Below are 13,646 nucleotides of genomic sequence, written 5' to 3' on the forward strand. Positions count from 1 at the left end.
TTCCTATTTTTCCTTTTCTGGGGCTGGTTATATCAAACACTCATCCCGGAGGTTGCAAGTTGGATGCTGCAATGAGCAGTGTAGGTACACTCAACAATCTACCCTGACTGCCTGACAAGATATGATATGTTATGATTCATGGTGGAAAATGTGATGAAGGGCATGCCGTGTGGAGTGGTTCGTCCTTCAAATCAGTCAGTAATCTGGATTATGTTGGATGTGAGCTGAATATGATATAAAGTGACCGGCCAAAGATCTCATATGAGATCGGTAGAGGCCCTCTAGGGCTAGGTCACGTCTGCTGCACTTGGATAGGTTCTTTTTACCTTCAACATCGCCGGGATAAAGAGCAGTGAGAGCTGTGGGCTTCTGATGGGTCGCCATAGTTCCGACTAACTCAGACGTAATGGAGTAAGCAATACGATTTTCTAGGCGAGTCGATGGTTTAACAATTGTGCAGTGAGGTTCCCGAATTACAGCATACATCGGGTTTCAGAAGCCTAGCTGTGGAGGATGGCAAATCCAGATTTTGAGAAGTAAAGTCGTGGTAAAATTAGACGCATGCACTGGGATTGTACATTTCCATACGACGGTATTCGTTGGATGGAGATATGTCTCATGGAATCAACAACTGATACAACATTACAGTTTGACAAGTCAGACAGACCCTCGTACATCTTCACATAGTGAATTGCTTTGTGACAATAGTCAACGCTAGTTGTGACTCGAGACTCTTGTTTCTGCCTCCAGAGTCCAGAGTGAACCCCCTTTTCGGTCTAAACGGTGCGTAGAACATGAAGCTTGGCGAATCCTATTCCTTCGAGGTTAGGGCAAACAAGCCCAATGCACCTATTAATACGTACTGCAAGAGATTTACAGAGCGTCTTCAGGTAATGTTTGAAAGGCATATCGACTTCTATAGAGATGCCGAGTGACAACGGCGACATCGAAGGATGAGCTCAAGAAAAGACAGAAAAAATTAAAAGACTCGATGTTCCTAAGGAGAGGCAACAAACCTTGATAATAGGCTTGTCGGTCATGATAATTGTCAAATACCCAATATAAGGTAAGTACCTGCGGGTTCAAAGGAAATTGCACTTCCACATTAGCATCATTGGTAGAAGAATTGAAGTATTTAGATAATTAGTCAAGCGTTTGGTAAGCTCTCTTTATCCTGATATGCTTCACAATGCTTCTATAACCGGCGAAACCACGGAATGCTAGGGTCTCTCCGGTCGCGTCATTTTCAAGGAGACGATGAGTTCTTTTTTCCCCCTTAAACAACAAGCCAAGTTTACTTTATCAACTACGAAGTGAGGCTTGGAGAACAAGGCAGAAAGAATAGTATTCTGGGATCCAAAGAGCATGTATAGCGTGGGAGATGGAAAATGCCGGGTTTCTTTGCAAATGACCCCTGATTCCAAATACTAAATTTGCCAACAAAATGTTCAAAGGAAAGGCCGAATTACCCAACGGCTCTCCCCATGATATGCTGCTGCTGCAACCAATGTTGGCCGGGCGCATACATGATCCTATCGTTTACATTGTTATTGTCACCTGACAATTTAGCCAAACAAAGAGATCACGAAGCTGGGTAAGGTGGAAGGCAAATAAGAACAAAAGAAGCATCATGCATAAGAATCACAGCAGGCTGCTTATCAGCCACTCCTCATATTTTGATTGAATTCAGGAAAGAAAGCATTTCAGGGTGATAGATACGAAACAATGAAATTACAGCTCGGCGCTTTCCCAGGGAATGGTCAGCTTGTTTTTGCCAAGGTACAATTGGATGATCTCTAGTCTTGTGCTCTACCTTTTGTTAAAATGTCGACTTCGCCAGTGCCGCGATGCTCATGAACCTAAACAAAAGAAGCGAATGTTCAGCGTTCTATCAACTGGCTTTTGGGAGCACTAACAGGCCTTAGAGAATGTGATGTGCGAGCGCGCATGAGAGTCAAGAGAGAAAGAGAGCCTTACTTCAATAACTCGATGCACAATTGGAATATCGCGTCCCTGGATGATGAAGCAACCATGTCCGCATTGCAGAAACAGAAAATGATGTTCAGTATCTATGGGCCAAGCGCACATGACATGCATAAGAAGTTAAGGATATATCCAGAAAAGTATTCATCAACTAATGTAGCTAGCGACCTATTGACACAATGCCTTCTTTTTTCTGCTCATCCAAGATATTCCACAAAGACTTATCATGGTAAGGAAGAAGGGGGAACAAGCACACTTAAAGAGCGCATGCTTTTGGGAAGGATGAATTGCTCCTAAAAGGAACCTACTGAGTCTCTCCTAATTAATTGGATTGTAGTTGTGATGATTTGCTTCACGGGTGGATTAAAATTCCATGAGATGTTTGTAACAGCCTATGATTGTGATTGTAGGTCAATGGCCAGATGAACACCAACTAATATTACACTAAAAAGAAGTCGGTCCAAACCAACTGGGATGATAGAAGACCATTCGTTTCAAACAATTTTCTGCAACTAGAGAGACAGAGAGGCCTATGCCTCTTTTCCAGCAATGGTTTCTGATTTCAAGGCTTTCAATGATGCTGCAGATGTCAGATACTAGAAGTTCAATTCTTGTGTGAAAGGGTTCCTCCTCATTTAAGTGCGTCAGATGTCAAAAGCATTCAAAGGCATATCCAAACTAAATACGAAGCAAGTAAATTGGATATAAATGCCAATTAAATGGACGTACGTCTATATTGAAGACAACAATATCTCCTGTCCGAATGGGATCCTTGTTCTTATGCAAGAATAAAATGTCACCCTGAAAGAGAAAGTTGTGTATGCAGATTAAATCACTAGGCAGACGAACAAGGTAAACTCTACTTGCTTTCACTGCAAATTTTTTAGGATCAGGTGCGACGAACAAAGCACTGTAAACCAGATCTATCCAATTTGTCCATAACATGTCACAAAACGTGAGAGGAGTTACTGGTTTTACGGCTTTTATTCCTCTTCTTCTTGCAAAATTTTCATGATGCGCAAGTGAAGGGATGATGTGCGATGGATGGTGAGCAATAATCATCCAGATAAATCCCAGTTTCTAGTTTCTTGGGTGAAGTCATTTTCAAGCAATTTAACCAGGCTATGGAAATCTGAAGGGTAGGTAAGCAAAAAAGTTTAAACTAAAAGTTGTGCTTTGTTACAGGCATGGGCATCAGAATCTATACCTTGAGAGATTAAAACACTGAGTAATCAAGGAATGTTCTGAAGTCTGAATGGAAGAATTCATTCTTCATCGTCAGAGAAATAAGAGCAATTAGTGTTGATGTACATTCCAAAACAAAAAGCACCATCTTTGGCATTATAAACATCAGACAGGATTATACACAAATCTAGATCGATTGCTTATAAAAACTACCATTGGAACAGGAGAAAGACAGCAGAACCTTGCTCCAATCAGCTGGTTCAAGTCCCTAACATTTACTAGTGCCAATAAAAACTATACTCACTCTTTTGAAGCCAGGTTCCATGCTTTCAGAGAGCACCACAACAACAGGCGATTCACTACCGGTAAAGTACATCAAGCCCATCCATATCATCAAGGTTGATGTTGCTATCATGCCTGAGAGAGTCGAGCATATCGGGAGCAAATTAGAGGTTCAGTATTCACAGCCTAAATGTCCTAGAGCACACACTCAGAGCATTGATTCAGAATGATTATGCCACCATATTAGAGCAAAGAATAACTAATGTGTTCTCGTCTCCCAAATAAAAGTAACCCGCTCTATACTGTAGATTGAAGCTCGACTTTCATCATGTGTAACAAATGGCACCCAATAAGTTTCGGAGAAAATGGAGAACTTCTAGTCGTTTACTTAACATGCGATGCTATGACTTCTAGTTGTTTACTTTAACACAACGATGCTATTCAGCAAACAGTAGGGGCTAATACTCTTGAAAGAGATTATAGCTCAAAGTAATGAAGCTTAGGGACATGTTTAGGCGTTCCACCCCTGCTTTCGCCAAAAAGCAAAAGAAACGGGAATTAGGATCAATCTTGACAAGCAGCACGTAATGTTCCCAATTGGACGTATCACAACTTGGATCTCATGTTTTGAGGGACTAATCAGACATCCCATCCGTAGCAAGAACAGTTAGAAAAGAAGCCTAGAGATCCTGCCGTAGAGGCATTCCATGGTGATGAGCTTCTCCATCATCGAGTGCACTTCATAAAGAAAAGTTACACCAACTGTAAGACAACTCCCCACAAAAAAAGAACAAGAACTAGCCGTGAACACGACAACCGCGGATTCATCAATTTCTTATAGAAATGACGCGGGACTAATTGTGCCTTTGTAACCGACTCCCTTACAGCTCTTACTTCTAGGTGGCTACACTCTATCAGCAGAGCACAATGGCTTTGCAACAGGGCCTAAACTTTGGAGTCCCTGGGAAATCTCCCGGCGGATTGGTGGTCCGGAGAATTCCTGAAAGTAGCCGCACTCTAATGACAACTAACGCCACCCGACCAATGCTGTCTCATCTCTTCAGTCTACAATTTAAATAGATAACAATCATTAGGATCAGTCACTGCCGAAAGCTACTAGTTCCAAAGGCGAGAGAGAGAGATCTCGGATCCATCAATGCGCACGAAATCCATGGGACCCAACTTAAGCCCGCCGCGGCAAAAGAGAGACAGACAGACGGTAAAGCAGCAAGCAATGTACCGCACGATCTCATCACCCACATAACCATAAGTGAAAAACCAAGAACCACCCCCTTCAACTACCATTCACTCACTCACTCACAATGAACGAATGCCTCTAGAGTCTCGATTGAACAGTACAAATTACAACGAAAAGAATCCAAGAAAACGCATGCTTCTCGACAAATGGACTCTGAAAAGCTAGAGGGAGAGCAACAAACCAAGAGAGATGGCCTGAGACAGAGCTTGCCTGAGCTGCGTGGGCTTGAAGGAGTCCAAGGTTTCTCTTATGAAACCCATCCTCGTGTCAACCTCTGTTCTGTGATCCCTTTTTCCTGAGACCAACCCCAGGAAAGCTCCGGAATTCCTTTGGGTGGGCGTTGGGTTGGTGCAAGAATGCGCAGAAAATTCAAGTTGACCGTTGCATAGAACTGGAGCTTTCTCTGTCCATTTTATAGGCTCGCGAGAACTGGGAAGCGTCTCTCGCTTCGCACGACTCATCTAGCCAATCACAATCCTTCGTTGTAATGACAGGATGGCCACGTGTCGTTGTTTGAGTGGCTGAGACACGTCCCAACCCAACTGGAGAGGGGGCTAAAAACTCCGGGGGAAGCTCCCTCTAGGCCTAGGTTGCTTATGGTGCAAATGGTAACTATTCTGCTCCAGAAATCAAATTCTTGTCTGAAATTGATTTCTGGAGGAGAAATCTGTTTGGTAAAACATGATTAATTCTGCTTCAGAAATTGATTTCTGGAACAGAAATCTGTTTTGATTTGTTAATTTTTTTTGCACCTAAAAAAATTTAAATTTTACTCAAAGTAGGTGGCCACATGTATTATAAGCCATTCTGTAAAGTTTTGAAATTTTTTATTTTTTTAAATTTTTTTTGGGCACCTAAAAAAATTTAAATTTCACTCAAAGTGGTGGCGCGGGTATTCTAAGCCATTTTGTGAAGTTTTGAATTTTTTATTTTTTTATTTTTTTGGGCACCTCAAAAAATTTAAATTTTACTCAAAGTGGGTGGCTACAGATATTCTAAGCCATTCTGTGAAGTTTTGAAATTATTTATTTATTTTTATTTTTTTGGGCACCTCAAAAAATTTAAATTTTACTCAAAGTGGGTGGCCACATGTATTTTAAGCCATTTTGTGAAGTTTTGAAAATTTTTATTATTTTATTATTATTATTATTTTTGGGTACCTCAAAAAATTTAAATTTCACCCAAAATAGGTGGCCACAGTATTTTAAGCCATTTTGTGAAGTTTTGAAATTTTTGATTTTTTGGGCACCTCAAAAATTTAAATTTATTTCAAAGTGGGTGGTACATGTGTTTTAAGCTATTCTGTGAAGTTTTGAAATTTTTGATTTTTTTTTATTTTTAAAAAAAAAAATTCACCAAATTTCATATTTTCCCGAAATCTGACTTTTTTTTATTTTCTAGAGTTTTCAATTTTTATGCATTTTCTGAAAAAAAAATTTGTGAGAAAATAGGGAGAATGCATTCCGGAATCAAGAAGCTACAAAAAGTAGCTTCTCTTTTTCTTGCCAAAAACTCATTCCAGAATCAAAATGCATTCGGAATCAAGAATCGATACCGGAATCAAGTATTTTTAACAAACGCATTTTTATTCCAAAATGCAAAAATCGCTCCAGAATGCATTCCGGAAATTTTTTAACAAACGCCATTCTGTTCCGGAATGCATTCCGAAACAGAATTTTTATTCCGGAATGCATTCCATGCGCACCCTTAGAGTTTATTGGCACTAGTAATACCCAACTTATTTTTACACTTTGTGGTCTAACATATATAACTCCAAACTATACCCATCGCGACACATTTACCCTAAACCTTTTCTTGTAACACAAAAAACCCCAAACTTGTACTTATGTGACACATTTAGCCTCCGTCAAGGTTCCGTTAGATGATTTTTTAAGCAAAAATAACATCGTTTTTTTATTTCACTTAACCCACGTGGGCTCTATGTTAACACTATTTGCTTGTGGCAATCATGTAAACAGATTTTTAACTGTTTTCATTGACAGAATTTTGACGGAGTGTAAATGTGTTACATAGGTACAAATTTGAGATTTTTCTTGTGCCAAAAAAAAGTTTATGATAAATGTGTCACAATGAGCGTAGTTTTGAGATTTTTTTGTGGCTTTTACCCTCTAACTTATTGCACTTTGTTCATATTCCCATAATGGTCTCTGTGTGCCTACACCGTAATGACGCGTCTCTCGTGCTAGCAATTTCCAGATAAGTCGATCGATCCTCTAAACGAGGAATGTCGAATCGTTGATCACATATGTTAAGATCAAGCGCATTAAATGGTGGAAATTAATTTCATCGTCTCGAATTGTGAGATCAACTTAACTCTTGAATGGACATGACTTAAACTTACCTTAGAAATTACTAATCGAGACAGATCGAAAAATTACGGAATGAAAATCGAAAGTCATTACGCGGAATGTATCGAAATCGATCTACTTTGGGATCAAATGCGACGATCCACGAAAGATGTACAAGCCTCGATAATCAATGAATTCATTTTACAAACTTCCACTTTGTGCTTAGAAAAGTATGTTTCATCGGTTTCGAAAATGTTTTTCAATTTGTTTGTTTTTTTTGGGGGGGCCTAAACGGCGCCGTCTTGGGCGTTTACCTGAGCTCCAAAAGACGCAGCCATCATCCAGAGAAAACCTGCACATAAAAACCCTTCCTTTCGGGCGTCTTCTCCTCCTTCTCCTTCGCCCCCTCTCTTCACCAGCAAAAACCCTAGCCCCTCTCTCTCTCTCTCTCTGCACGGCCTCTGCTCATCGACAATGGTATTGCTCCCCATCTCCTCTTCGCCTCGATCGGAGCCCCCTTCTCTCTCTCTCTCTCTCTCGTATTTTGTTCAATTTGCTTTCTTTCTTCGTTGGTTCACCCGTTACGCGGCGTTCCTAACGGCGCGCGCGAGTGATTTCCCATGCTTGTTGTTGTTGTTGGTGCAGACGGGCGAAGCGGTGAATCCCAAGGCTTACCCTCTCGCGGACGCCCAGCTCTCCAACACCATCCTCGATCTCGTCCAGCAGGCTGCTAACTACAAGCAGCTCAAGAAGGGCGCTAACGAAGGTGATGGATCTTTGTCGCTTTCCTTGGGGGATTTTAAGGAATTCAGTACTGGGTGTGTCTGGTTTTGTTGGGGAATTAACGGGTTTTGTTTTGTTTTGTTTGGTTGTTCTCTTTTCTTTTTTTTTGTGGGTGTGTGTTTCTTCAGCTACGAAGACGCTGAACAGGGGTATCTCCGAGTTCGTGGTGATGGCTGCGGACACCGAGCCGCTCGAGATCCTCCTCCATCTCCCGTTGCTTGCTGAAGATAAGGTGACTTGCTCGCGCAGCATTCGTCTTTCTTCTAGTTTTTTGTGACTAAAATGATGACAGTTGCTCCAATAGAACTGCTAAGTAACGGAAGTTTTGGTTCTTACTGGGTTTTTTTTTTTTTTTTTCAATGAGAGAAGCTCGATAAGATACTTTGGATTATGTTGTGTTGGCTCTTTTTATCCGTCCGGGCATCCATCCCTCGTTAAAATGGTCGCGACTTTTGGTCGGTGGGATGGGGCGATCGATTAATATGAAGCTACCGCTTTTGATTTATGCTCTTATACTGGAGACTTTGTTCTATTTATGTAAAGTCCCTGCTTTTAATTCCTAACTTCATTGGAATAATGATGGGCGGTGTTCTCATTGTTTGGAAATGGGTTTAGGGAGATTCTTTTAGGCTACACATGGTTCTTGGAAACTAAACTTCACTGTCATCTCTATCGAATGCTTTGGTTAATGAGGCATTTAAATTGTATCAGAAGATTTGATGAAAGTTGAATGTCCTCTATATCTGTGTTATTTGTTAACTCTTTACACGAGGCCTGTAACAGGAAACTGTGCGTACCAACCGAAGTATTTTAGGAGGTTGGACCGTAAGAATCGGCTTACGAGCCCTTATAGTATCGGATTAAATGACGTAGGTTGAGCATTCTAGTTTTGTTATTGATCTGATCCCTTTAGGCTAATAACCCTTGTATTGCCAGTAATTGTTCAGTTCCAAATATCTTCTATTAATTGTGATGGTTTGCATAGTTAAATAAGTCAAAGTGGAACCATCGGTAATCACTGTATTTCTATTGCTGGAAGCAAGTTGATTGCTTAGATTGTGCTAGATGGCCTTCTGCTCATTGGGTTAAGTAGGCATATGGGAGAGGATGTTGCGCTGCTTCTATTGTGGCCTAGAACTTCATAATTTAATTTTTTTAGCAGGCATTTGTAAGTGAGTTTTGCTGATCAGGCATGTGAAGTGAATGTTGCATATCAGCTGATCATGCGTTGGAAGGATGTTTTCTACTTCTTGTACAGTTAGACTGATGGTACTTGTTTGGTTTCCTATCTGTGACGTGCTGTCAGAAACAAATAGTAATTTCAGGGTGATAGTGATTCTGCTTGGTCTCGGCTCTGCAATTAGCTTCAATTTTTATATGTGGTCATTGTATCCTTTTTTTTTTCTAGTTGTCATAGAACCCACCAATTGTGTAGTTCTTTCATGAAAAGGATAACTTTTATCCAGAATTATTGCTCCTGTTGCATAATGTCCTTCAAAACCTTGCTTAACTTATGTTGTCTATGCCAGTTGCTTGTTTAAAGAGTTAGTTAATAGAATGTGTAGATTCTCTCGGAGAGTTGTAATTCGCTAACCCTTTTACGACAGAGAGATTCATATAGTGGTTCTTCCTTGGAAGGTTATAAAAGTGTTTATCTCGAAAATGTATTCGGAGGATCTAATTATTGCGATTGTTGTAGCTACAATCATGACTCTAGCATGCACCTAACATATTAAATGATGGATTACTTTCCCTGATTTTGTTTTTGTTTTTGAGAAATAACTTATTTTTGGGAAATTCATGGTCTAGATGTGATAGCTACTGCTATATTTACATTCTCCTAACTTTTTCACAGCAAGTAGACCCTAATTCAAATGTTGAATGAAATGGCAGAATGTGCCCTATGTGTTTGTGCCTTCAAAACAATCACTTGGTCGAGCATGCGGGGTCACCAGACCTGTCATTGCCTGTTCCGTGACTACAAATGAAGGGAGCCAGTTGAAGTCTCAGATACAGCAACTCAAGGTATGTTACTGCCTTCTCATTGTGTCGCCTCATAGAAAAAGGAAAAAGAAGAAACATATAGTCATAATGCTTGAGGTTGTTTTCCAGCCTGATTGTTTGCGAAATGCAGGATGCAATCGAGAAGCTCTTGATTTGAATCTTTGTGAAAGGGCGAATCGGTGTGATGGGCCTCTTGACTCTGTTGCGCTTTGGGAGGCTTTGACTGAAACAGTTGCTAGTAGAGAGAGATTGTGTGTTTCTCGGGGCTTTTCTTCTTCTTCTTTTTCTATTTAACATGACGATTATCCTTCTGTATCATTTGAGCATCAAATTCGTGAGCATGTGCTTTGGGTTCAGCTCACATCTCGTTGAAGTCAGTATTGAACTAGGCACTAAGCCAATGGTATGATAGCATATTGATCATTTGCGACTCTTGGGCATTCTCTTCATGTCGGGAACTATCAAAGGCCATGATTTTCTCTGCTGGGTTGAGCTTTTACCCCCGGGGAGATATCAATTTAGCATGTATTGTCCCCCGTTTTTATGATTCAAGTTCTACATGAAGAGAAATCCGAAATACGTTCAACATAATTTATGTAAGTTGTTAATAAAGTGAGATTACAAGTTCTTTATCGGCGAGTAGGAGCAGAGCCAACAAGGAAACAACTGAAAGGGTATTCGGTGGTGACCTAGAATTATGTCATAGGTTGATGTGGCATGCATTTTTGTCTAGGCCCAATCACAACTTGACATGTGTTGATGACCTGGACATAAATAAAAAATAAAATAAAAATCAAGCTGGATTTTTTCTCTCTCTTCCCCATCTCCTTTGCCACCGCTGGCGAGCTCTCATCCATCCACGACCGTGTGTTAAGGGCCAACGGAGGGGTTTCGATGACGCCGACGGTAGGGCCTCAGCCACGAGCGCCCAGATTTCCATATCTTTGGAGTTTGGCCGTGAGCGATTACGGAGTGGTTTAGATGAGGCCGATGATGGAGCCTTGGTCGCGAGCACCCATATTTTTTGATCTTGGAGGTCAATACGATGTTGCGCTGGAATCCTTCTTGCTGCTGCCCGGTTACCTCCACGTCCGACAATCGACATGAACGACAGGGAGAAGAGGAACCTAGATTTCCTCCGTTTACCTCCCGAGTGTCCTCCATTTCTTGGAATTTTCAGCCTCAGTTTAATTAAAATATATATTTGGCACCCTTTTGTTCAATGAAGTGGGCGTGCCGGAGTGGTTATCGGGCATGACTAGAAATCATGTGGGCTCTGCCCGCGCAGGTTCGAATCCTGCCGCTCACGCTTTTTCTTTTTTATTCATTTCCTGCTCCTTTCTTTTCGTAACCTTCCCAAGCACGTATTAGTTATAAATGAACGAAAAATATGCCAAAGTTTAGTGAATATTACTCATAATTGCATGCGGGTCGGACCATTTATGTGGATTACGCTTTTTCTTTTTTATTCTTTTCCCGCTCCTTTCTTTTCATAACCTTTCCAAGCACATATTAATTATCATTGAATGAAAAATATGCCAAAGTTTAGTGAATATTACTAATAATTGCATGCGGGTCGGACCATTTATGTGGATTACTGGCTATGCCCCAAATCTTCGATCTACCACATTGTGTAGAGTGAATCTTCCTTTTCATATTATTTGAGCTTACTTCTATTTTTAACTATTAATTTTTTTTATTGATTTAGCCATCCATACACTTTCAATTATCTTTAATTTGAAATTTTGAAATCTTTCGAGAAATATAAATATTGACATATGAAATCAAATTATTGTTGTGAATTTTTCGGATTTAAGGTATTTTTTTTTCATTTTCAAAATATCGAGGGAAATTAGTTGGAAGTTATAAGTAAAAAGAAAGAAAAAGTCCGCTCCAAAGTCGTTTATAAAGACTCCTGAACTTGATATCATCCAATATATTCATACTACATGCATGCCTTATCATTGTCGGTGTTTGGACGCTCGACATGCATGCGCGAAGGTTAATCTATTTAAAAGAGTGAAAGGTTTTTCTTGAAGAAAAAACTAATATAACCATTATGAGGATGGAAATGCTCCAACATACATTCTTTTGAACCAAAACTATAGTATAGATAAGATTAGAAACCAATCAATAAATCATAACAAAATAAAGAAGAACTAGGCGCGCGCTTCTCAGGACATTCTTGGTTCTGGAGGAATCATTCTAAGTTTTCAATACATGCAAGTTGTATTACTGCCGGATTGGATGCCGTAAATGGACGGATGAACTCTTGCTATTTGTCTATTGCAATTACAATGAGGAATAAATTGTTGTGGTGGGTGAAATAGTTGCTGGAAACGGTGATTGTCGAGCCCATCACGGTATCGACAAGGCCTCCAGGCAATTTGACAGAGAGTTGTGGTCGACTCAGGTATGCCTCAGAGCTTACACAGTCACTTTAACACGGCCTTTTCCACATCCATTCCTCCAACGGGCCAACCAAGCCCAAACCAACCAGTCATACTAAAATTTTTCCTTTAAAAAAGTGACAAGTCTAAGTCCTCACTTATAAACCAATTTCCGGTGGAGAATGGCGTATAGAATGGGTAGAAAAAACCTTAAAGTTGAGATATTTTTTTTGTAGTTAGATTGTAAATTAATGATGTAAAAGATTGCAACTTCGTGGAGGAGATGAGAAAGGGAGGAGAGAGAATTGCAGGAGAGGAAGAGAGTAGGGAAGGGGTTGCCTGGACCTCTTAGATTTATTATGGTTAATGCCGTCTCCAATCCTCTTAGTTTCTTGTCTATAACTGTTTCGTCCACATTTTTGCCCTATTCCCTCTGTAACTTTTAATGATTTGATAATAACTCAGACCACTCATTCTTCCATGCTTCCACTTGTCACATTAGTGTCCTATTGAATTTTCTGTAACAAATTTATTATATTGATGTTTTTTAAAGAACTTTGACAAAATTGATTAAATTTTGATCTCATATAATTTTTTCGTCCGACATCAAATTGATTCGATTTTTGCACCAACGAAAATTTGTTGAGTCAAATTTTCAATGCCTAGTGATATAAGTAATGATCACTCGTGAATGGAAGTTGTAGGAAATTTTATTATACCCATAGGTGGACTTCACTCAAATTTAATATGGTGGTATGATATGTTGAATTGGAGGATGGAGAGGAATTGCAAATTGGCTAAAGACATAGTATATGAGTGATCCTATTTCCACATCTTTTTGCTAAAGCAGATCAAATTATATATGACTCAAAATTTAATATGAGTGCCACTTTCCTAACTTGGTTTAAATCAAAATTTAATTTGTATTCTTTCTTGAACCAAACTTGAAGAGAACATTTACTTTTTCCTCCAAAATAACAAAAACAAAAAAACGATTAAAAATTAGAAAAAAATGAGGATTTCATTGATTAAGAGAGAGATGAAAGGGAAAATAACCAATGATTGGGTGTGTAGGAGTGGTTATTGAGCATCACTAGAAATCATGTTAGCTTTGTTCGTACAGGTTTGAATCTTGCCGCTCACGCCCTTTAACATGAGAATCGGAGGTCTTTACATCCACTGTGTGTTTACGATGTGAGATTTTATCTAATCTTGTTGGAAGAAAGGAGGTTCATTGAGGTATTTTCTTCTATTTTGTTGTTCATTGACTCGGCACTTGGGATGACCAACTTTTGTCTCGTATCCCTACACGAATTAAGGAAAAATTATTAAACAACATTCACAATTGAATACTCTAATCCCCTCATTACTAAATGCAGCTACCTTCAATTTGATGAGAGAATGAGCTGATACACCACCTGAGATCTCAATCTCTTTCTTTATTCTGGACAC

The 13,646-nt window shown here is 39.7% G+C and overlaps 2 protein-coding genes and 1 non-coding gene across 4 annotated transcripts; 2 read left to right on the top strand and 1 right to left on the bottom strand.

The window, feature by feature from the left end:
- Positions 1–408: 408 nt before the first annotated feature.
- Positions 409–5,089, bottom strand: LOC115666082 (uncharacterized). 2 transcript variants are annotated; one of them, XM_056306445.1, is made up of 8 exons: positions 4,910–5,089; positions 3,473–3,576; positions 2,713–2,784; positions 1,978–2,013; positions 1,814–1,859; positions 1,470–1,557; positions 1,017–1,074; positions 409–862 (listed from the first exon to the last, which is right to left on the bottom strand). In XM_056306445.1, the coding sequence occupies exons 2-8, from the start codon at positions 3,560–3,562 to the stop codon at positions 812–814; spliced, it is 441 nt and encodes a 146-aa protein (XP_056162420.1). In that variant the 5' UTR covers positions 3,563–3,576; positions 4,910–5,089; the 3' UTR covers positions 409–811. The 2 variants fall into 2 exon arrangements, with proteins under 2 accessions (XP_056162420.1, XP_030443729.2); XM_030587869.2 differs by having other exon boundaries at positions 3,473–3,585; positions 4,890–5,088.
- Positions 5,090–7,332: 2,243 nt separating this feature from the next.
- LOC115666081 (uncharacterized) lies at positions 7,333–10,218 on the top strand. The gene is made up of 5 exons (XM_056306401.1): positions 7,333–7,494; positions 7,663–7,783; positions 7,929–8,032; positions 9,694–9,825; positions 9,935–10,218. The coding sequence occupies exons 1-5, from the start codon at positions 7,492–7,494 to the stop codon at positions 9,959–9,961; spliced, it is 387 nt and encodes a 128-aa protein (XP_056162376.1). The 5' UTR covers positions 7,333–7,491; the 3' UTR covers positions 9,962–10,218.
- An 813-nt stretch (positions 10,219–11,031) lies between these two features.
- On the top strand, positions 11,032–11,113 carry TRNAS-AGA (transfer RNA serine (anticodon AGA)). The gene has a single exon. It is a non-coding gene; the product is annotated as a tRNA-Ser (tRNA).
- The last annotated feature ends 2,533 nt before the right edge of the window (positions 11,114–13,646 follow it).

The sequence above is a fragment of the Syzygium oleosum genome, unplaced genomic scaffold, assembly GCF_021117445.2.
Source record: "Syzygium oleosum isolate NSW1041296 unplaced genomic scaffold, Sole_v2.1 Sole_v2.44, whole genome shotgun sequence".
NCBI classification, from domain to species: domain Eukaryota; kingdom Viridiplantae; phylum Streptophyta; class Magnoliopsida; order Myrtales; family Myrtaceae; genus Syzygium; species Syzygium oleosum.

Bases quoted from the DNA above. Each gene is read 5' to 3' on its own strand.
- LOC115666082 (XM_030587869.2), bottom strand. From the start codon at position 4,968: ATGGGTTTCATAAGAGAAACCTTGGACTCCTTCAAGCCCACGCAGCTC. The intron at 2,785-3,472 runs GTGAGTATAGTT...TTTCTCTTTCAG, and splicing joins TGGAACCTGGCTTCAAAAGA to GGTGACATTTTATTCTTGCA. The intron at 1,075-1,469 runs GTAATTCGGCCT...TTGAACCCGCAG, and splicing joins ATCATGGGGAGAGCCGTTGG to GTACTTACCTTATATTGGGT.
- LOC115666081 (XM_056306401.1), top strand. The intron at 7,784-7,928 runs GTGATGGATCTT...GTGTTTCTTCAG, and splicing joins CAAGAAGGGCGCTAACGAAG to CTACGAAGACGCTGAACAGG. The intron at 8,033-9,693 runs GTGACTTGCTCG...ATGAAATGGCAG, and splicing joins CGTTGCTTGCTGAAGATAAG to AATGTGCCCTATGTGTTTGT.